This window comes from Lygodium microphyllum, chromosome 25, assembly GCF_053477565.2.
Source record: "Lygodium microphyllum isolate KBCC chromosome 25, Lygodium_microphyllum_v1.1.10, whole genome shotgun sequence".
NCBI lineage: Eukaryota > Viridiplantae > Streptophyta > Polypodiopsida > Schizaeales > Lygodiaceae > Lygodium > Lygodium microphyllum.
The window spans coordinates 42,631,721-42,656,145 of record NC_141159.1 but is presented as its reverse complement, the minus strand read 5'-3'; the positions used below and the strand labels follow the sequence as shown (position 1 = coordinate 42,656,145).

At 40.3% G+C, this 24,425-nt stretch overlaps 2 protein-coding genes across 3 annotated transcripts; both read right to left on the bottom strand.

The window, feature by feature from the left end:
• Positions 1-617: 617 nt before the first annotated feature.
• On the bottom strand, positions 618-3,991 carry LOC148014139 (uncharacterized). 2 transcript variants are annotated; one of them, XM_087666713.1, is made up of 2 exons: positions 2,365-3,982; positions 618-1,605 (listed from the first exon to the last, which is right to left on the bottom strand). In XM_087666713.1, the coding sequence occupies exons 1-2, from the start codon at positions 2,882-2,884 to the stop codon at positions 1,595-1,597; spliced, it is 531 nt and encodes a 176-aa protein (XP_087522839.1). In that variant the 5' UTR covers positions 2,885-3,982; the 3' UTR covers positions 618-1,594. The 2 variants fall into 2 exon arrangements, with proteins under 2 accessions (XP_087522839.1, XP_087522838.1); XM_087666712.1 differs by lacking the exon at positions 618-1,605 and adding an exon at positions 1,623-1,699 and having other exon boundaries at positions 2,365-3,991.
• Positions 3,992-19,979: 15,988 nt separating this feature from the next.
• Positions 19,980-23,206, bottom strand: LOC148014138 (pentatricopeptide repeat-containing protein At3g03580-like). The gene is made up of 2 exons (XM_087667169.1): positions 23,073-23,206; positions 19,980-22,968 (listed from the first exon to the last, which is right to left on the bottom strand). The coding sequence occupies exon 2, from the start codon at positions 22,928-22,930 to the stop codon at positions 20,849-20,851; it is 2,082 nt and encodes a 693-aa protein (XP_087523295.1). The 5' UTR covers positions 22,931-22,968; positions 23,073-23,206; the 3' UTR covers positions 19,980-20,848.
• Positions 23,207-24,425: the final 1,219 nt, after the last annotated feature.

Below are 24,425 nucleotides of genomic sequence, written 5' to 3'. Positions count from 1 at the left end.
GATGCCACAAGCAACAACTCAAGGTGATTAGCCTAGCAGTTTTGTTGGGGCTGCATGATTGTGAGGTTGGGGGTTCAAAACTTCTGAATGCTACAAACCATGGATTCCCTATAGAAACTAGGTGCTCAAACCCTCAAACTCAAGTTGGACAACCATCTCTCGTTACTAGGCGATGTCTTGGGCCACATTTCAAAGATCAAAAAGTTCTTTTACGTGTGGCAGCAAATTTCGGTGGTGGGCATCGTCATTTTGGTGTATACCCACCTTCAAGTGGAAGTGCCAAAACATTAGTTGATAAGCTTGGATGTCTAAGGAACTCTTTGTGTAGATGTTCAGAAGTCTAAGGTACTCCTATCGTATTGATAAACATTTTGGTGTAGTTTCTAGCTGGCCTGTAGGAGACTAAAAGAGGACATGATTCAACATGGGAAGTTGACTGAAACGTAAGAACACCTGACCTCCTAAATGTAAGAGAGATTGTCGGTTGAACCATTAGACAGTGCTACACAGCACCTAGAACATGTCAAATAAGGACAAGAGTATTTTTTATCTTCAGTACCTTGAAAACACAACCAAAGCACTCACATGGGAGCCTTTCATGACAAATGCAAAGCAAGACCAGTAGTTCATAAGAAACAACCAAAAATACAATATACAAATACAGTGTTTGAATTTGCTGATGACACCCTTAAAATAGCTCCAGAGCAGCAAAATCTTATGCTTATGCTTGTTGTAGAAGTTCAGAATTTGATGGAAACATGGTCTAAGACCAATCCTCCTCACAGACATTAAAAGTGGCTAAATTCACATTCTTATTCATGTCAAGTGCATCCTCCCCAAGACAGGAACTGGTAGAAGTGAGATTGTATACACAGCCTTGCTGTGTTCCTGTGCAAGCTCCTAGCATCGACATACATATGGCGAGTATGACATGAATTGCTCTTCTAGACTCTCATTGTCCCCATAACTGGCTGGAAAATCCAATGTCATGGTTTCTACAATAAATGAACTGTGGATTTGTTCAAGTCATTGTCACTTCCATTCCTCATTCAGATATGAGTTCTTCTGAAGTCACTAACCTTTGGAACAAACTAGAGTTAAAACAAGTGCATCTCACTAGACTTAGGGTCTCTATTCACCAGTTCCTTATTTTTCAACCTCTGGAGAGCAAGAGGGCAAAGTGAGCTATGCCTGTTAACATGACTGTCTTTGTTCCCTACAGTTTGAACCCAGTGGAAATAGCAGTTAGAATACACAATTGAGTTGAAAAAGCAGGAGAGGTAACCCCTGTAGTCAACCCGAAGGCAGTACCATTAGACACCACACTTACATAAACCCCCCATGGGTCTGGGAATGGTTTAATAGAGATCCAGAACATATGAAGCATCTCCTGGCGTGGTAATAATTGCAATCTTTTCAGTATCATCACAGCTGTAATCAAAGCAGGCATTGCTGATTTGACCTTTCCTGACCTGAGAGTACATGCAACCAGGCACATGACTCTGTAGTTACTGAAAGATATTCCCCACACCACCCGTCTGTTATCATGCTGCAGAATGCAGCAACCATGGTCCAAGTCTCATATTTTCTCCGGTTAGCTTTCCCCTGTAACAATGATATGTCCGCTAGATATAATTTTAAAGATTACAAACTCCCAAAGGGCAGTGTAAGATTACTTGTAATTCATCAGTATCTCTTTCTGTTTCAAAATACAGAAAGTTAAAAGAGACCAACATTAGAACACTTTGGCAGACAAAAGGAAGAAGCAATAGCTCCAATTTTATTATGCAACACAAAAAGATACAGACTAGCACCCAAAGGAATGAACTTGCCCCCAAACATTTTGGATCTCCATCCTGTCATTTAGACTCAAACCACCCATCATCAGAGTTTGTGACTAAAATGAGGTAGTGGCATCAGCAACTACATCCAACCATCAACCCAAAAAGAAATAAAACAAACAAACAAGTGTGTTGTTACAAAACGGAGTCAAAGGCAATGTATACCTTTGACAATTAGGTCAAGTTATATTGGGCACCATCCCAATAGATAACTGACAAGGAGAACTTGATGTACATGAAAAAGTCCGCTTTCATGTAAACTAGTTCATACAGAAGCAACACATTGACATGCACTGACTTGCAGTGATTTGAAACAGACAAGCAAGAGGAGATTCATACAATAGGCTGATAGAAGACCATATTATCTCTCTACAATGAATTTGAAACAGATGAAGTAGTATTGGAGCTTGTCATTTGAGACCACAAACAGTTCCACAGAGAAGGCTTCAACTATGATATTAACACATGATCAAACCGGCTATGGAAGACAAGTATTGACTACGTCAAAGAGGAGCTTCAAAACCTTGAGAAAAGGTACTGCGGTAACTGTTGGCTCGACTGATCGGAGAAGCACGACGCGGGCTGCTTGGTGCAGATTGAGGAGACAAGCTTCCACCCATGCTGCGTCTCAGTAATCTTCTCATGGCAGCTGCAATATCAGTCACAGGACTACCCTTAAGCTCTGGCTTGTTAAACTGCATGCAATCAATCATATGTGCTCGCAGAGCATCCTCTAACCCCTCATTTATTTGTCCACCTCCTCTCCGCCCTCGCTCCTCCTTCACTGCCTCTGCACAAAGTCCACAAACCCATTTCCCAAAGTATACCCCTCGGATGTGTGCAATGTAGGCCGGAGTGCATTCTTCTGCGAGCCCACAGCACTCACACTGTACCTGCTCGACTTCTGTAACCACTGCTGTTGCTGCAATTGCCTGACTGGCAGTTGTCATGCGACTCCTGTCTGCCACCACAGCCGATGTGATGACCTCCTCATTGCAAAGACCATCTTCTCCAGAAGAAGGAGGCGTGTCTGTGCTCTCCATTGCCTGAGGTGAAAAGAGACCCCCTGTATGACTAGCAAAGGAAGTACAGAGTGTGGAATTCTCTGAAGAAAAGTAGAATATGCATCTTTCTATGACCTCCCTTTTGCATGGCCGCCCTGCTACTGTCCATGCATAGCTGTTCCCAAAACCGAAGATCTATCTCCAAATTCTTATGTTTCTGTCATGGAAGCCTGCAAAGATCAGAGATGCCCCACCTCTAAATGTTGTATAATTATCTGTGGAAAAGAGACTATCCAGATCTGTGTAATGGAAAATTCAGGTAGGCAAGCACAGCCTGCAAAGATGGCAACCCAGACGATGAAAAAATAAACAGAGGCTGATACAAAAGCAGGAAGATTGGACTGCTTTGCTCCCAGATGATGAAAAATAAACAGAGTCTGATAAAAAGAAGGAAGATCGAATTGCTCTTCCCGGATGATGAAAAATAACAAGAGGCCGATACAAAGCAGGAAAATTGAATGGAATTGCTCAGTTATGCTGTTTGGATCCGTCAAAGGCAAGCCCTCCTCTCTCTCTCTCTCTCTCTCTCTCTCTCTGAGACCGCCTCTGTTTTAGGTCATCCTCCAGGTTCCCAACCCATGGCTTCAGGCTTTGCCTAATGACACAGGCAAAGGCATAATGGTAGTGCAACCCCACTGACCCTCCCCCTCCTCTCTCGGAAAGAGAGAAAAGAGAGAGCCGCTGGGAACAGGGGATTCCCCATTGGTCAGCAGGAGTCTATATACATATATATTGGAGGGCTATGGGCCAAGCGTGCGTTTGGGTTCTCCCCCCTTTTCCTATTTCACTCAAGGGCTCTGTTCTTTTTGTTGAGTATCTTTGTTATTTCACTCATGGGCTACTTTGACTCATGAAGGCTCAGTTCTTTCCCCTCTGTATATGAGCAATCATGGGCTGGAGATTGGAAAAACAGGGGCTGGGAGATTAATTCTTTTACGCAGAGTGTGGAAATCAGATGGAACTTGGAAGCCCAATTCACAGATCCTTGGTGGGTTTTCTTCTCTCAAAGCCTGAATTTTCCTGGCACTCTGAATGGATGATTGGCTCTGCCGGGTTCTTCTTGATTGTGAAGCCAAATATATTGTTCAGTAACAACCAAACTAATTGTAGTTTGTTTATGTGCATTGAAGGGGGGCCTACCTGATGCTGCCGGCCAGCATGGAGTTGAAACACGAAGCGTTCAGGTGCTTTCTTGCTTCCCAAACTCTTTCCGTTTCCACGTTTGGAGCTGTCTATTGAAAGTGTGGAGAGGCAAAGTACAAATGATGCCGGATCTGCCACCATCTTGTGCGTATACGGTATACGTGTTTATGCTTTTTGGTTTTTGTTATTTCTTAGAGAGAGAGTGTGTGTGTTTGTGTGTGTGCACATGCACGCTTGCAAGTGGAGAGAAGGAGTGTACATGTACGCACGCACGCGCGCACGAGCACGCATACACGGGTAAGCACAAAGTGTTGTGGCATTGTCTATTTTGTAAAAGAGTGTGTGCTTCTATGCCTTTGTGATTTTTTTTTCTTTTTTTTTTTTGGGGGGGGGGGGGGGGGGGGAGGTATTCTGCTTTAATGTTCACACTAGCACAATACTCATGGTCTATAAGCTTGAATGCTAAGAAGTGACTAATAAAAATATAATGTCTCATGTCTCTGATGTATTCCTCACTCAAGAAAATCCAATTACTCTTTTTGCCAGGGAACTTCATGAATACTTTTTTAAGTGTGACAATGTACTTTGATTGGCACTCTTAATATTTCGTTATCATAAACTGTGGTGCAATAATGCCTTTTTTCAAGATAGCAATATCACTCAACCTTGCCAAGGAAAACCTAGAGTTTCTTAACGTTGCACAAATTCTCCATCTTATGAATCACTTCTCCCTTTTGAGGATTGATATCAGGGTAAGGGGGTTGGTAGTCTATTCCATAATAGGCCCCCCCCCATGGCAATCGACTAATGCTATAGGCTTTTTTGAAAAACCTCTCAATTAGCCTTTCACATAGACTAAGCAAACTTGAAAAATAGATTTGAGCTTATGGTGGTTGAAGCTTGCTAAGATCCAAGCTCATGAAACCATTTTGCTCATTGAAATTTTGCCTAGAGAAGAATGGCATATGTGAGCCAACAAAGGAGCAAAGTATGTCATAGCTTGATATGCCACTCTACTTTATGCCATCCAATCACATCATCAAGTTTTCACGCTTCTACTAGACTCAATTCAAGGGGTCACATGGAGACTACAAGGAGCTACAACATTACTATCCCTTACCTTAGGCCTCCTTTTGTCGCAATGTAGGCTAAGTATGATTCGAGAACACCACAAAGGCATAGTTTTTGGGTTTAGTTTTGAGTTGTATTTACACACACCATTGTTGAAGATGAAAAAAGTGGCCAAACTTGTCTCCATATAAAATGAAGTCATTAGATGGGGAGTTGTCAACTATAAGCATTGAAAAAAATTCAGGTAGATCCAAATTGTAGAAACTTAAAGAATTTCAACTAGACCGAATAGTTTAGGACCTTAGAGAATTCTAGGCATTCAGGAGATTGAATAGCAAGGGAGAATGCCTAGAGACTTCAAGTTCAAGCATTCATGTTAGAACATGATGAAAGGCAAGGGAAATTGCAATTATTAAATGTTGAGGAAAGCATAGCATACAATGTCGTAACCAATATAATAGTTTGTATAGAGGACAATCCCAAACCTATCTTAAGTAGTATCGATGTGGATTGGGATTTAAGTGTCAACAATTTACCAATGTTGTCTACAAGATCGCCACAACACACCACGATAGTCAATGTTCACTCAATGCATGTTGATGATTGTAGCTAGGGATTACTGAATTAGTACTCAAGAGAAAATATTATTTCTAACATTACAAAGGTGTGTCACTAAACCAAAGCAATCTCTTGTATGAAAGGGCACGGAAAGAAACACCTCAACATGTATCATTTCATTTGAATATATTGCGACTTGGCCTAAAGATGATATAGTAATAACTCCCCCTTTTTAGTTTGCCTCATGGAACATGCTTGAAATGGACTAATAATGAGTCGTCATGAGTGAGGTGTCAACTTGAGAACCCTATACTAGCGACCAATATCAACAAGTCATCCTTACCACATGGATTGTCTACGTTCCCATGGAATAAATACATAAGGGTGAAAATGCACCAAAAGCTTCTCATGGTTTACACTGTACAAGCGACTCGGGCCCTAGGCTTTCCCATCACATATAAAAGTATACTTTTGCAATGTGAAAGTCATTTTGACAAGGATTGATGTGTATCTTCAAAGGGGAGTTGGAGAACATCAAATGTATGCATCAAGCTTATGATTATCACCAATAATTGTACAATTTCATTATCTACAATATGGTGGAAGAATTGTAGTTTTAGCAATATATGCAATTTAAAATGGACAAGTCTTTATTGTGAAGGGAACATGCCCCTCGTGTGTATCTTCATAGGGGAGTTGGAGCACACATCAAATCTATGCATTGAGCTTATGATTATCACCAATAATTGTACAAATTCTTTATGTCTACGATAGTGGAAGAATTGTGGTTTTAGCATATATCCAATTGAAAATGGACAAGCCTTTATTGTGAAGGGGGCATGCCAAGCCTTTCCAATGATCCCAATATAGTATCTTATAGGTAAATATTAGCCCCTAAAATTTTCCAAGTCATGAATCTTCACTAAATTGCATAATCTTAATACATGTGGCACAATGATCATTTGATTTCATGTCAAAAATTCAAATCTTTTTTTAACTCACTATGCATAGAAATATCAAACTTAAGTCCTATCCTACATGGAAATCATAGGATGGCTCCTAATGCCTCACCAATTCTATATTTCTAAAGTATCTAGAGACCCTCTTTCAATTCTCTCAAGAGGCACACACACACACACGCACTCGCGCGCACGCATGCACACACACACGCACCATTCATTGGCATCAAACTCTCTCCTCCCACAGCTCTCTCTTAAATATGGATACCATGGGGGATTCACTAGTAGTAATAAGGAGACGTCACCTACGTGCAAGAAATATATGAAAATACCCCTTATCTAACCCCTATTTATGGGACCTTACCTTATAAAATGTACCTTCCTTCCCTTAAATAACCCCCCTCCCTTACACTCACGTGGTACCATATGGTAAACCCTAGTGGACCCCGTGGGATGGATACATGAATACATGATGGGTTTGGTCTCTTTATTCTCTCCCTCTCTCTTTGCAATCCCAAAGTCTTTTCCTTCTCTCTCTCTCCATATGGAGATATGAGCATATGGTGGGTTTGGTATCTCTTTGTCATCTTGGAGGTATTTTCATGATGTTTTAATGCCATCAATAATCCAAGACCTTTGGTCAACATTTGAGTCTCAATGGCACCTATGTAAGAGGAGATGAACACGTATTGGCTATATACACGAGGAGACTCAAGTGGCATAGTGGCAGAAATGTGATCTCTCCCTCCCTCCCTCTCTCTCTCTCTCTCTCTCTCTCTCTCTCTCTCTCTCTCTCTCTCCATATAAAACCCTACTTAAACAAATTTCTTTAAGTTCATATGTTCTTAAAAGAATAAGCCACTCATTTCCTAAGGCACATCTTATTTTTTAAACTAAAAATTTAGGGTATTGATTAGAGGATCATGACATTGCATGCAAAGGATAACGTTGGGCTAAATGCACAACAGTTAGGACATTGGATGGACTTTTATTCTTTCAGAAGCTACAACTTGTTTCCACAATCTGTCACCTTGTCTTCTTGACACTCCACTTTAACTTAGCATGTATCCTTTCTATCTATCCTTAAAAAGCAAGAACACAAGACTAGCTTCAAGGTGTAGTGAACTCACCCATCTTACCTATTGAGATATCAAACTCAACAGCTAACACTCATGTACTTGGGTGTCCGTTTTCACATTCATCTCATTGACATGGTTGGTACTTCCATTGGCAGATTATTGTCCTTAGTACTATTAATTTATTTGTTTTTAATATAGATTATTTTAGAATATGAGATTTAAGATATGATTTTATTGAAATAAGCTTTCTTCATGGAATACTTTGTTATTTTCTTAATGTGGTTAAGTGTAGAAGGCTTTTCTAGCTTTCTTTATAAAAGCAACACGATCACACGCAAAATAGCAAAAGGGGGTGAAAACCGAGTCTTTTTTGTTTCTCTCTCATCTGGAATTGGAATTCAGAGGTTTAAGAGTCATTTTGGGGGTTTTGGCACGCTTCGGACGCGATGATGATGTCAAAATGTCAAGATTCAAAGCATAGAATTTTTTGCAGCAACTGCAGCATGTTACAATATACCTCTTGACTCTTAAAACTCTGTATTTCAATTGATATTTGTACTTTCTTTGTAAGTATATGTAAGATATGAATGTAAATATCCATGTAAAACTATAATATATAATTAAGGATGGCAAACCATGGCTTTTGCCATGGGGGACGTTGGACCCAATCGTGCGAGAGGTAGGTTATTCTTGAACTCAATGCACTGTGAAGATAGTTGGTTGAAAATTGAATGAAATTTATTCAAATACATGGACCCACTAGTCCCCTTCTTCATGCGAAGGTCCATAAGTTGTTTCAACTAATACATCTCTAATGCAAGACTTTGCTTCTCATAAATATTGCATATCTTTTTCCATAACTACTAGGCATTATCCTCAAGTCCAAAACTCGTGGTTTTCATTGGCCTAACCTACTTCTTTTGGACAAGTACTTACCATACCCGTGTCTTCCAATAGGTGAAATTTGTGCCATCAAGCTTTTCAATATTGAAAACAACACTATCATACAAAGAACCAGTCATAATAGCATACCAATGCAAAATGCAAGAGAATGGGCTACAATGAATGACTCCAAATTATTCCCAAAACTCAACAAAAGAGAAGGGAAAAATAGGATGGAATACCAAAGTATAGAGGTTCCACCAACTTGAAGCAATAGATTGCTAAAGTATAAAGTCTGCTCTCCAAGATAATGCTAAAAATTGTAATTACATCACTACTATAATAAATGCAATAGTATGATGAATACCACAGTGGAAAATCAGTAAAAAATATCAAGCTCCCACTCTCAAGAATATTTGGGTAGCAATTGGGATATATAAGAGCAATTAATAGTGAATATGTATACAATTGGTACTAAAGTTGGTCATAAACTTAAGGGAGTTAGTAATCAATACATCCCATAGGTATAGACATTGTGTCTGTAAGACATCTCAAGATCAAGTGTAAAGATCCGTCAAATACACAACTAATTGAGCAAAGAGTAATGAAGCTCAATACATAACCAAGAATCATATATACATCATTGAACCCTGCTGATAAAAGTAAGTGTCGGTGTACAAAGCACGTAAATCAAATTGGCCCACTAGTAGGTGTAACTGCATTGAAGATATCCAAGAGAGCATGTACATAAGGCAAAAGTCCCACTATCTTAGTAAACCTGGCTCAATGGCATAGAAAATCCAAAGCTCCAATGCAATGTATCTAAGTAAATGCAAATATCTTAATTGTGAATCCACCGAAGCACATATGAAGTGTAATAGAAAAAGGCAAGGCTCAATACGAGTACATAACATCTGTATACCCATAGACATTAGTAAATACATTCGAGAGCATAAAACCTAAAGAATCTTCAAACCCATAAAATGATAATCACTAAAGTAACTACAATAGGCAACCAAAGCTTTAAGATATCTAATGTAGCTTAAATTTGAGTATCAAAGCATTCCATAATCATATTCGGGACCAAGCATCAATGCTAAACATTAGTTCATTGAAGTGGTATACCCAAATGGCATCAAACCTCAGTATATATAATCTTCCTAGTTAAAAATCTTGTTGCCCAAATAGTGTATAGAAGTAAAACCCTACATGAACTAAGCTATTTGATCTCAAATGAAGCTAATGAACACCTCAATACATTACATAACATCCGAGCATCAATTTCAAGCTCCAAAGGCATCATATAACCAATGAGAAGCTCAATACATGCTATCTTAGAGTGTTTATAGTAGGCATGTATATTGTTCCATAGTCAATGGCTAAGGTATTTCACCTCAGGGAATGAGCCAAGTGCAATGGACTGGTTCACAAGTGTTTAACCGATTGCCCAAGGGATCTAGGAGGTGGAGAAAATGTGTAAATTGCTACAGATAGGGCCTAGATAGCCAAGCACAAATCATGTTGAGCCAACTACTTTGCTTACTAGCTCATTTGAAGGTTAGAGAGCACACTATAATGCTCAAGGATCCCCTTTGAGGTCTTGAACAAGCACTTAGAAGCTGGAAGAGAGCTGAGCATCAATGGTTTCCTTGACAGATTGAAGAAATGACTGCCATGAACTTGAGTTGTAGGTATTTAAATTTGGGCTGAAGTGAATGATGAAGAAGCTCCTCGAATTATAGGCTTTGATACTGGTTGAAGGGTAAAGCTTGAGTGGAATCATGAGTGAGCAAAAGCAAGAGAGATGCAAGCTATGGCGAATGGAGCAAGAGAGTAAGAGAGAGAGACACACAAGATATGAGAACTCCAACAATAACAATGTTTGACTAGCCTTCCCTTATTTAATAGTCTTTGAAAGAATAAAGAATAAGTGACCATGATGGGTGTCCACTGCTTGCAATGTATAGGTGTGCAGTCCCAATGTGTGTGGTAAATATAGGGCAACATAGGCATAGGTGCCTTTACCCCCAACACTCACCCCATCTTTTCATGGTATTAATGCAATGTCCAGGCAAGGAATTGTGAGCCACAAGCACAAGAGTCACAAGGAAGCCCTTCTATGGAGTACACTTGTGGACATATCTCTCATATGATCTCCAATTAATGAGCCATTCTTTGTGAGCTTGGAGTACTCAAGGGGGTGTAATGGACATTTAGTCTAAGCTTATGTGGTCATATTTGTATTTTAAGCGTGTTTTGGCCTCTGTTTAAGAGTTAGAGGATGTTCATGTTGTGGAATCTAGTAGGGTTCAAGAACTTTGCAAACCTCATCATTTCATAAACATGTTGTAGGTGTTGGGTGTGGTAGATAATATTTGTAGACTCTCAAACATTACAAGTGTTGCTCAGGGTATGCTTATGTACTAAGTTCAGTGAGGTGATAGTTTACTCGAATTAGCAAGTTAGATAATATCATATTTTTGGATTCTATTGCACAATGTCCAAGGGGTGTAATTAGATTGTTAGTGACAAGATTTCCAAACATAACTTCCATGCTTGGAAGTTTAGATTGACCAATTTTCTTATGGGTAAAGGTTACTGGGACCACATTGAAGAAAGCAATGTTGAGGCTCCAGAGTTACAAGAGAAAAACGCCACGCTTGACCAAGCTGAGGCATTTAAGGAATGGAATCAAGGTGCTCAAAAAGTGATGTATTTGTTGAGATATCGAGCTCCACTCGTGATATGCCAGGGTGACCGTTGTGCATTTATGTCGCCGACTTGTTAGTTGCAGATGCGGTTGGTACACTGCCCATGAATAATAGCTAGATGACAGCTATCCTTATCTACTCTAGTTCGTGGCTCAGTTAGTATGCCACCTTAGTTAGTTGAGTTTGGTTTGAGACCCATATATAGGGTTCTTCTATTTCTCTGTACTTGAGTTCTTTTTGGCTTACACAACTAAGAAGAGAAAAACTATTTCTTCAGCCTCCACCTGTGTGTGTATTCCCCCATTGTGCAAGTGAGAAAGCTACAAGTGAGACTCCTTCCTTCTCTCCCACAAGTGAGCAAGCTACAAATGAGACTCCTTCCTTCTCTCCCACAATCTTGACAGTATTGACTTTCCATCAATGTTTCAGACAAGATGATTGGGCATATAAATTATGCAAAAAGTCCTATAGAAGCATGGAATAATCTAGTTAAGCTATTAGGTACAAATACCAAAGTCAAAAGTTACAATTGAATTTTGAGTTAAACCATGTCAAGCATGGCAATCTGTCTGTCAATTACTACCAATGAATAGGCAATGAAGATTAAGAGTATTATTGAAGCTCTTGGATCTACAAAGTGCAAGCTAATGACAATGATATAGTGTCTCTATGTTTGGATAGTTGGGGTGAGTACAAGTAGTTTTGAAACTCCATCAACACAGGTTATACTATTTCTAATTTTGCAAATCTAATATCTATGTTGATATTAGAAGAGAAAAACATGGGGCTTGCTACATCCTTGTCACAAAGAAAGAACACTTCAAAATAGGTGCTCTACTCTAACATAGATAGAGGTAGAGTTCATGGTGGAAGAGGCCACAGTGGTAGCTCCATAATAGGAAAAATCAAGGGCAATCTCATGAATCACAAGAGTAGTTATATACAAGTGGTAGAGGCTAGTCTCGAGGCAGTGGAAAACCTAGTGGATGTAGTAGATAGAATGTAAGTTATGATGTTGGGTTAAATGCACAACAATAGGGACATTGTATGGACTTCTATTGTTTCAAAAGAGTTGCAACTCACTTCAGTGATAATCTCTCACCTTGTCTCTCAATACTTCACACTAACTAACCATGCATCCCTCTCTCCATCCCAAGAAAGCAAGAACACAATACTAGCTTTGAGGTGTAGTAAACTCACTTATCTTACCTTCTTGCATTGTAGTTTGAAACCTTGAAGGCTCAAAGATGGTTCCACAACCCAAGAAATATGACCTAATGTTGTCAGTCCTTTGCATCCACCACCAAGTGCACCAAAAAGTCAAGAAGCTAGTGGAGAAGAAGAAGAGAAAGAGCTTCACCTTTCCTTAGTCCCTCACTCAACACACCTCTCACTCTCTCTCTCTCTTAGTCACTCTTAACAATGGAGGCAAGATAGAAAAATAGAACAAGAAAATAGAAAGCTTCAATAGTTACATTGATAGAGCTTTTTTAGCATGGATGCACCAAAAGACTAAATACAATTGAGACTTTTCACCCTTATATCGTCACAAATTAGGATTAGGGTTTGCACTCCAATTTGCATTTTAGGGTTTCCACCATTGTGAATTAGGGTTTGTGCCACTGTGAATTAGGGTTTGCACCCTCTTTTGGGAGTCCTATCCGTTTTGTGGGATCTAGGCAGGTCATTCCTTAAAGCATGCTTTTACCTTAGCCTAATCAGAATATGCATATACTCATACAATGACAAATACATGTATGCAACCCACACAACAACAACATGAGTGATAAATAGATTGTGGGTGAAAAATGAATGTGCAGGGGAGTGAGTCCATCTCTGACAAAATAAGATATCCATGATAATCTAATTTCCATAAAGTACAATAATAGTATACAAGTTTCCAAAATAATGCACTGAAGCACAATACAACAATAATGCACAAGTTCCTAGAATAATACACTGAAGTGTAGTATAAGAATAATACACAAGTTTCCAAAATAGTACACTAAAGTACTCCAAAAATCATAATACACCATCAAATAAATTTGGCAATGTAGCTTCATTTTGATTTGACCTTCTTTGAATTTAGCCTTTACAATATTGTTAATATTATCCCCCTTTGAGAGAGTGCCAGCTTTGCCTCCTAGGCCTAGGGCGTGATTATCTGTGGTCACACGGCTTCATGCGGTTTGGCTTCTAGGTAGCTACAATTGGCATTTGGGCACCCATTTGAGATGTTGCTCAATGGTCTTGGGTGTGGCTCCTTTAGGTGGCGAGAGGTTTGTCTTGGTAGGGTGGTACAAGTTACAACCCCCATCCTTAGACCTTGCACTTGGTTCCTCTACTAGTGGCACCACAGAGGCTATGATGGAGCCACATTAAAATTGATGAAAAATTTGTCACTATCCAAACATTTTCAAATGGCGAGGTGAATGTGCTGCAAGTTATAGTTCACATTGTAGTGTGCTTGTTTCTTGAATGTGTGTCCTAGCAGTGATTCCTTATCGGCGGTCTTGGTGTTAGGCATCACATAGAAGATCATATGTAGGCTTTCAGTCTCGATAGAGACTACTATTTTGCATTTTCCCAGCAATGAGTAGGACTCTTTTCCAAATGGGTTGAGTTTAGCATTAGTAGGCTGGGGCTGACCAATGAGGGTCTAATGATCATGTATAAGAATATTAAAGTTATCTCCCTCATCAATAAGTGTGTTAAAGGTGTGTGTCTTCTGGGCAATCATTGATATGCATAGGTAGGCATGTGCCACTTCTTCCTCATCCTCTTGCTCAATCTCAATGATGGTGGCTACCCTTATGTTTATAGATATGTTTAGCATTGGAGGCTCGTGTGGTGGGTGTGCTGGTGTCGGTCAATTATTGTTAGAGATATTGGCCATCATGCGGAGTGGTATTGATGGTGGGACCCTACTCTTTGATAGTTGAGATGGTGTGACCGAGTGCCTTGGTACCATGTTTATAATTCTCATCTTCATTTGAGAATGGCAGATCAATGGTGGCTAGCACATGCATCCAATCCTACTCATCCTCAGGGCAAGGGATAAACTTTGTTAGTGGCCCATAGGAATTTCTGACTTGTGAGTCTCCTTTCAAGATAGTGGAGATGGCATCTAGGTTGACCAGAGTGGTCTTCCTAGTATCCATCTCGACTCTCACATCCTCTGATGTGTTGTCTAAGAACATGAGACCATTACCCCAATCTTCTATCACTCGTGCATTTCGCATCTAAGGATGGCCTAGTAGGACATCGGAGTCTACTCCCAGCGTGACATTAAACATTGTGGTCCTCCAGAGGTGGGTTATCCCAAGCCTGCATGATTGCACGGTTGAGCACACTGACTCCAGCTCCTGTATCTGCAATTCCCTTCCTTGTAGCATCTCCTAATGCCTTGACACGCAAGACTACGTGCAACTCAGTGCCTTCCCAGAAAGCATTCATGTGTAAGGACTTAGGCATTGAGCTCAAGGTTAAGTTTGGTATGTGTGTTACTACATTGTGGTCAGGCAAGTTGGTCACTCCAAGCTCTCGTCATGTTATTCTACCCATTGCTTCAACCCTTGCCATATCATCGGGTTTTGCAAGCAGGTCTCCCAAAGGTAGGGTCATAGGAGTCGATATCAACGTCATGAGAAAATTGCCAATTGTCTACTTTTCATTAGGCTCTACACTCCTTTGCCAATGATCTTGGGTATTTTACCCACATGTGGTGTCTAGTCTCCATCTATGTAGTGTTATGTGGGGTGTGGATGTATCTCTTGATTTGAATTGAGTAGGCAAGATCAGTGTGCTCACACTAGAGAGCTCATCAATCTCATCTTTGGTAATGGGTTCCGCACCCTTTAGGTGTGCTTGGGCTTCTCTCACCCACTCCTTGACCTTATCAACCACTTCTAATTGGTGCCTTGGATCGGGATATTCTCCAACCTTAGCACTTTCCTTTTCTGTCGTCTTAGGAGCAGATGTCTTTACTTTTGCATCTATGACTTGCTTCCCTTTTGGTAATGTGGTGGCACTATCTATCTTAAGCGCAATCTTCATCTTAGCCCTCTTTTTCCTTCTTCTATGACTTCTCTTCCCTATTGAAGCTACATTGAGGTTGCTAGGTCCTGGTAATAAAATACAGACCCGCTTTTCGGGTCATGACATTCAGCGGATTTGGTGTGGCTTTACCATCAAGTGTTTCAACTTCGAATAGTCCCAATGGTACAGATGGCATGATAGCCAAACTAGTGGAAGGTTTCCTCTGTGGGCACTCGGCATACAAGTGTGTGTTTCCTGTTTGAATAGTCCCAATGGTACAGATGGCACGATAGCCAAACTAGTGGAAGGTTTCCTCTTTTGGGCACTTGACGTACAAGTGTGTGTTTCCACACTCAAGGCATCTCATGTCTGTCTTCTTTTGATTGTCTTGCTCCCTTTTGGGGCATCGAGATGAGATGTATCCTAGGTAACTACAAGTCCAACATGTGATGGGTTCCTGGTTCTGTCCTCCTAGACCTCTACCTCTTTCCCTACCCAACACTGCCACCTGCAGCATTAGTCTGAAATCCATCAAAATAGGATTTTCCTCTTTGTCATACGAGACATAAGGGTTTACGTATGCTTCATCCTCATTTGGCTCCTCTACGTAATGTATTGGAGCATTTCTTGGTGGATGGGTCTAGATGGTCTAGCTATCCCTGTGGGGTTGATGTCCATCCTAGGGATAGCTGGCTTTGAATCGTTAGGTGCTGGGAGAGCTAGTGGAGCTCCCCTTCTATAATGTGGCTGTCTATTCCCTTCCATGTAGTAAGGCTGATTATATGGATGTGGATATAGCAATCACCTCGGTAATCGGCATTGCATTACATCATGGCCAAACCTACTACAATTGGCATAGGGTCTAGATCTAAGATCCATGCACTCGGCTGGAAGGTAGTTTCCTCCACAATGCATGCATTGCACGTGAGGTCTTGCGATCCTTCTCATCATCTCTTGTAGCCTATCCAACTCTAGCTTCACGTCCACCAACTCTTGGCTCTGATTGGCACTCTTTACCTTGTATTGCTAGAGATGGGGGATTGTCTTTTTTAACCAAAAACTAGATGTAAAGGGCTCATCCTCAAGAACCTCAATGTTTTGGGTCTTTGCAATGGCTCTCCTAGCAAAAGTATGGTATTATGCTTGCATCAACCACAATTCCATTATCCCAACATTGAGCTAAGTCCATGACAAATACCAAACTACCACCTTTTTTTAGAAGCATTAAGACAGAGGCCTTGCAAAATTGGGATACTTCTTGCAAGGATACTAAAGTGAGAATCAAGCGCACCAAGATCTATCATAAATCTAGACTCACCTATGCATATAGATTTCTCACAAATCCAATCTCCTTCAAGGCACACTATTGTGGCACATGAAAAGCCCCCAGTATTAGGGAATGCTCCTCATGTAAGATAAGGCAAATGGGTCACGTAGGCCACATAAGTCACATAAACCATGCTACATGCTAGTTACCTTTCACTTGGGTCATAAGTGTGCTTATCACAAGAAGTCTTAAATGAATTCCCCTTATAATTCCCACCTTTTGCGAATTATGCAAGGTGTGATAACCCTCGCCCCCAATCACACCTAGCTAGGTATGTGATGACCCCTGAGAAAAAGCTCGTGATATTCAAAACAAGGGAAAAGAGCCCCTTCTTCTACATGAGGAATTTTCAAAATTTTCTTGTCTCTAGTCACATGATTTTGCAAGTCAAAAATGAATCACCTTGATATGAACTTTACTAGGTACTAAGAAAATTAATGGATTAGCAACATACCCAAACATGTCGACTATGTTTCAACAATGAAGTCCTTCTATTACAGTTTTGAATCTTCATATTTATCTCTCCTTCATGTTTTCAAACTCTACCTTCTTCTTCAACCTTATAAGGTTTAATGTTATGTCAATTTAATCAATTTCAAAACTTATGGGGTTTATATGAGAAGGTTTTAGATTTGATAAAGTTGAGTCCAATTTTTCTTTTGTGTTATAATTTTGAGTTATGATGCCAAGGCTCGCCATCAAGATGAGGCAATTTAGTTATATTTTGGTGAAATGCAATTCAAAGTTTTGGGAAAAACTTTGCAAATTGAAATGCAAACATTTGGGGGGGTGGGGGCTTTACAAGAGAAGGTTTTAGAATCAATAAACTTGACTCTAGTTTATTTTAATGGACTACGATAAGCTTGACACCAATTTAATTGCAAGAGAAAGCTTTAGAATTTTAAAAAAACTTGGACTCCAATTTAGTTATATTTTGGTGGAATGCTATTCAAGGCCTTGGAAAACACTTAGAAATTTTCAAGTTGAAGGTTTTCATATCAACTCTCAAAAATATTCTTCTATAAAGTTTGATGTGGTTGGAGACAAACAATTGAGGATATTTCACACTCTCATACCATGAAAGGTACTTGAATATGGGAACACTCACTCACTCATTCACAAAAAATGAATATGTACAATGAATAACAACTAATCAACCTACGAAGTAACTAATGTATAAGTGACTACAATGTGGAATACAAGTGAGAGGTATAAGTAGACATGAAGGACTCCACTCGAGGAGTAGCACCCATGTACAAAATGTACAAATAGCAAGGTTTGGAAGAAGACAGGGTTCACTTCAACCTAGAACTTGTTCACTTGGGAAAAAAACATTCTCACTTTTTTGGAATAAGGAAATAAGTCATCTTCGAATTTCTCAAAATATAATTGTATATCTTAAATTTATGTATAAAATATTGTCTCAATAGAGGTTGCTTCCTTCTTATATGATGATGAAGAGGATTTACTTCTCTTCCTTAAAAGCTTTTTCCCAAACCCTGCAAAATAGTGGCATATCAAGACAAATGATGGACATGCTCCAAATGAACTTGGACACTATCTCAACACCCACTTCATAGTCCCTTCAAAAGATCTCCACTCCTTTGAAACTAAGGCTTCTAAGCCTTAGTCAAAATGTGTTAGGAGACCCTAATTTTCAATTTTCCATACAAAATAACAAAAAAAGAAGCCAATTCAAATGCTTTTCTCTTTCTTCTTCTTCTTCTCCACCTATATACATCTATTGATGGCCAAAATCAGGGCATTCATGGGTAGCTTTGAGTTTATCCAACATCTAACAAATTTCTTATATGCCAATCATCTTGATGGGCATACTCAATGCATCATCATCTATCTCAAGGAAACAAAAATTGGCTACCTTCATACATAGCTACCTAATGCAAAGGAGTCTAAAGGTACCTCAATATAATATCTTTCTCTCCTTTCTACCTACCATACCATTGCGACATTGTGAGATTTGTGGATGTCCATTTACTTAAAGATTTATCTCAAATCAAGGTTCCTATAACTTGCAAGGAGCCATAAAGGTGCACATTCCTTTTTTAGTGTATCCACATCTTTTGAGGGACGTGTAGTTTGTTATACTTGACTAGACAATCAACATTGAACACCACACATGTGCTCTATTATGAGGTCCCATCTCTTGATTCTCCGTGATATCTTGATATTATCTCCCTGCCATCCCCCCGACCCCTCCATTGCATTATTAAACACACTACCTAACACAAGAGGGATTGGCAATTTCCATCTAGGGGTATTTCTATGGAATCATCAAAATCATTGGATAATGTGTTCATGTTGCATGTCACAAGTTTGGTCACCCATGGCTTGGAGAGGGGAATGTTGTTTGAACACACTTATAGGAGCTGAACATGCTTTTAGTGCATGTGTCTATCACCCTTGTGAACATATTGTCAATGCTTTAAATAGAGGTCAAGCTAGTTGATGTGTCTACCAATTCTAAGACGGCCATATACCTTGTATTCTATATTTCTCTTTTTTCTTGTTTGTTGACATGAACAAAATCGATACCACATATGATGAGCTTTTCCCTATCAAAATAATGGTCAAACTTATGTGCTTTTTTCCATAAAAGACCACCTTTGTTAATTCTAAATCATGGTCGTGTCACAAAATGACACTAATCCATCGATATTCTCCAAGTCAACAAACAACCTAAGCTTGTAGCTTTGAACTAATATTTTACTAAACAATCCATATATTGAACAATGTTGCATATTATTTATCACAAATGTTTGCAAAGACTTTGTAACAAGAGCGGAATCTTGATTAGGGGTAGGGTTATCTCAAAAAGAAGTGGATATCCTAAATATAGTACTCTTACATGATTGAGCAACCCAATGAACTTCAACTCAAAATAACAGTAAGGAGCAATCTCTTCTAGAATCTAATAAGCTCTAAAGGGCCCTTATTCTCAAAGTATGAGCAAGTATACAAGCAAAAAATACTAACATGAAGTCTAATGTTTTGCTCTCTACTAAAAGTGTTCGGGGTATTTGCATCATCCAAGAGGTCATAACACTAATTACAAATTTGGGTAGGTAAATGTTTTAGAAAACAACAAATTGTTGATCAACATCAAAGTTCGCCTAGTACTTACATTGTTCTCCTACTAAAAGATGGGATAAAAACTCAAAGCATGGAATCCAAATATGATGTCCATGTCTAAAGTGAGGAGGTTCCTACAAATATTTCTAATTTTGATGATTTGTGAGTCTAAGAAAATGTGGACATTCTTATATTCAATGAACATACCCATTTCACATATGCGGTGGTATGAAAAATGGAAGTCATTGAAAAAAGTCAACCACTGAGAACCTAAAATCAACCATGTCACTACAACCTCATGCATTTGCACGGGCTCTTCCACAATTGGCGCTAATACACAGGAGTGCTCCTACATCGATGTAGATGCACTACTTAGGGAGTGCACTAGTCCCTCACAAGAGGCTTTCTTCCACAATTGGCACTAATACACAGAAGTGCTCCTACTTCGATGTAGATGCACTACTCAAGGATTGCACTAGTCCCTCACAAGAGGCTTTCTTCCACAATTGGCACTAATACACAAGAGTGCTCCTACTTTGATGTATGTAGATGCACTACTTAGGGATTGCACTAGTGGAAGTAGGAGCACTACTTAGGGATTACACTAGTCCCTCACATGAGGCTTCCTTACATAATTTCCTTTCTCATTACAAAAGTCTTGAAAGACTTGCACTCGCACATGCTATGTGAAGCATATGCATTCAAGGCATTATTTCATGCTTTTAACAACATATGTGTCCTCTAGAACATCTTTTGCAGGTTCCATTTGCAGGGAGTGCTTGCATGGCATAAACATTACAGTGCAGGATCAGCTGAACCCAATTATCAGGTGTTAAAGAATTTCTAAGCTGATCTTAGCCAAATCATTGCTCCAGATCAGCCGGCACATTCAAACCTGAACATGGAACTCAAGTTAATATGCTAAAAATCAATCTTTACTACTAATACCTGTGGGAATGAGGGAACAATATTTAGGGATGTCAGAATGAGTGGACAATGCTTGGGGCTGTCAAAGCAAATAACGTTTATGTGCATAAATGAGTGGAGAATATTTAGGATTGTCTAAAATCAACTATTACCCAGACTCAATCATTGTACACTTTATCCTCTGATTTATGGCAAGCTATGTCAAAAGAATTATTAACTACAACCTGAAACAATGTTGCTTCCATACTTTCATCAAATTTGTTTGTTAATACAAGATCCAAAACTGGTACATATCCTTGAATCTTCATACGCGAACTCAAGATATCTACCCTCGTCGTTATATCCTTGCTTTGATGGTGACCTACAACGAACTCATGCATCTTCTTATTTGTCTCTATAGAAGCTATTGCAAGCTTTTTCTTTGCCCCTGCCTGCTTCCTCATCTCCTCTATTTTCTTTGCATCATCCAACCTGCCAGAACTCGCATAGATTTCTGCCATCAGTAAGTATGTGGTAGCATCTTCCTTATTCAACTGAACAAGCTGTTGAAAGCACCTCTGGCCTAAGTCCATTTTGCCATAATTTTTACAGGCATTCAACAAAGTCCTGAGAATGCTTTCAGATGAAAGACACTGCATTGATTCTGCAAATCTCTCTGCCTCACAAACATGTCCTGCTCTTGCAAGAAGATCAACGATGCAAGTACAGTGATCCAGCAAAGGCTCAATCTTGTAATGTTCTGTCATTACTTTGAAATACTCCTGGCCCTTCAAAACCAGGTTTGCATGGCTACAGGCAACAAGGAGACAGGTAAAAGTTATACAATCAGGCTTGACACCCTGCTCTTGCATGTCCTCAAAGCAGTCTATGGCCATGTCACCAGCATGAATATCACCATATGCTTTTATCAGGGTATTCCAAGAAACAATATCTCGAACAGACAGCTTGTCAAAAACATGAAGCCCTTCTGCAATTGAACCACACTTAGCGTACATGTCTACCAATGAGTTGGCTACGAAAAGGTCTCTCTCCAGTCCTCCAATGACTATCTCAGCATGTAGTTGTCGACCTTCTTCTAAAGCACCTGTGCTTCCACAAGCTTTCAAGCTGCACACAAAGGTGAGATCAACAGGAAGCACACCATCTTGCACCATCTGATCAAGACAAGTTAATGCTCGGTCACTACACCCATGTTCTGCATATCCTGCAATGAGCGCATTCCATGATACCGTATCATGAGTAGAGATCCTGTCAAAAACTTTTTGCGCTTCTGCTAGCAAACCACATTTACCATACATGTCCACCAAAGTGTTGCCAATAAAGGGATGCGTCTCCAACCCCTTTTTGATGGTCTCACAGTGCGTTTGTTGTCCTGTCTTCATGTCTTTCATCCTTGTGCAAGTTTTCAACTGGGCAACAAATGTATAAGTGTTTGGGTGCACTGATGCCACATTTTGATGTTTCTCGCCATAACCATTCAGCAGTGTTGTCAATGATACAACATCTTTGACAGGAAGTTCCTCAAAAACCTTTCGTCCTTCAATAAGGGCACCACACTTTCCATACATGTCTACCAATGTGTTGGCAACAGTATGGTCCCTTTCCAACCCTTTCGTTATTATCTCATTGTGTATCTCTTGGCCTGATTCTAGATGTTTTACAATGCTACAAGCTTTCAAGCTACATGCATACGTGACAGCAGCAGGAGACATATTATCCAGCTGCATTTCTTTTAAATGCTTGAGTGCCTCCTCACCAAACCCTCGATCAGTATACCCAGCAATCAATGCTGTCCATGAGACAGCGTTCCGAACTGGCAATAGGTCAAGCACTACCTGTGCTTCAACAAGTGAGCCACATTTTGCATACATGTAGACCATCGTACTGCCAACAAAAGGATCTCTCTCCAACCCCCTCTTAGTAATCTCAGCACAAAATAGCCTGCCCTTTTCAAGGGATCCTATGCTGCCACAAACTTTTAAGCAGCAAACATAAATGTGACCATCTGGAAGTCCACCGGCAAGTTCCATCTGCTCAAAACATATAAGTGCTTCGTGGTTGTATCCATGTTCAGCATATCCAGCCATCAGTGCAGTCCACGAGACTATATTTCGAGCAGGCAGCCGATCAAACACCTCGTGCGCTTCTATGAGGGCGTTACATCGGCCATACATATCAACCAGTGCATTGCCAACATAGTAGTCTCTTTCCAATCCCCACCTGATCGTGTCAGCATGCATTTCTCGACCTGTGTCTGCAGATTGTAGATCTGCAGAAGCTTTGAGCAGGGTGGCAAACGTGTAAGAATTAGGCTGGACATGATCTCGGTGCATGATATGGTAAATGTCCAAGGCATGCTGCGACTCCCCGGATTCGACATACCCAGAGATGAGAGAGGTCCAGGAGTACTCGTTGCGGTGGTCCAGTCTGTCGAAGACAAGCCGGGCCTCGGGCAGGCATCCGCAATCTACCAGAAGGGGCACCAAGTAGTTGCCCAGGAAGCCGTTTGATTCCAGGCCATGCTTGCGCATGTAGGCATGCAGTTGCTTGGCATGGGGCACATTCCTCTGCTGTCGGCATGCCTGCAGGAGACCGATGATCTGTTCTACAACAGGGAGCTGGGCCATTTGCAGGACCAGTGGCTGGAAAGAGATGGTCTCTCATGATGCAGGCAAAATTCTCAAAAAGATTCGACTGCACGGTTGGGGAAAGCAAGAGGAGACGGTCGCTGCTTCAAGCAGGCCATCGTCTCCTCTTGCTACTTCAAACCACCAGGCCATTCGAATTTTCTCTCTCTCTCTCTCTCTCTCTGCTGGAACTATAGCCTATCCGCTCCCCCCTCCCTCGACTGTTCCTACCACTTCGCAGGTGCAACCGCCCATGAGCAAGAGTTTGTGCTAACATCAACCAGTCCCTAAACTCTTGCTCATGGGGTCACCCCCATGAGCAAGCATTTGTCACCCCCATGAGCAAGAGTTTGTGCTAACACCAACCAGTCCCCCCATGAGCAAGTGTTAGGAGCAAGCGTTTGTGCTAACACCAACCAGTTCCCAAACTAGAACGAAAATATTGTATGCGTCACATGGAAACATGACCCCAAATTTGCAAAGATAGTTCGAGGGGTTTGAGGGGGCCTTTTCAAACTTGCCATGGGAAGTTGCTCTTTGTTAATATTATTTCATCAATCTAACCTAACACAAGGGGGCAGATTTTGCGGGGGTTTGTGTTTCAACATTCGCCAATGAGAATGCTCTTTTTGGGAGGCCTGCATGCTCACACCTATCATGTGGATAAAAAGACATGGGATACGCTACATTCACAAAAGCTTGGTAGGGGATAAGGTGCACACCTACAATCTTTTAATTCTTCCAAACATCATCGGCTGCCCGATATTTATTCACACTAATAGAAAAATGCAAATCCTTATGCATTTAAGAATGTTTTCTATCACTGTACCATAGGTTTTGTTCTTGGCTCTAGGTGCTACTAGTGCAAACGCACAAACAGCCATGCATGAAGTATTACATCTTCTATGCATGTAGCATATCCCATGTCTATTTATCCACATGATTTTGCACTTGCAAGTAGTATTCAAAGGTGTAGTTGGTTAATTGTGTTCTACTAGCATGTCTTTGCTTTAAACTCTTCATTCACTATTGAAACAATATAAGTAGTATAATGATTGTGTCATGATGTCAAATATATCTATTGCACAACAGCGTCTAATGTATCTCA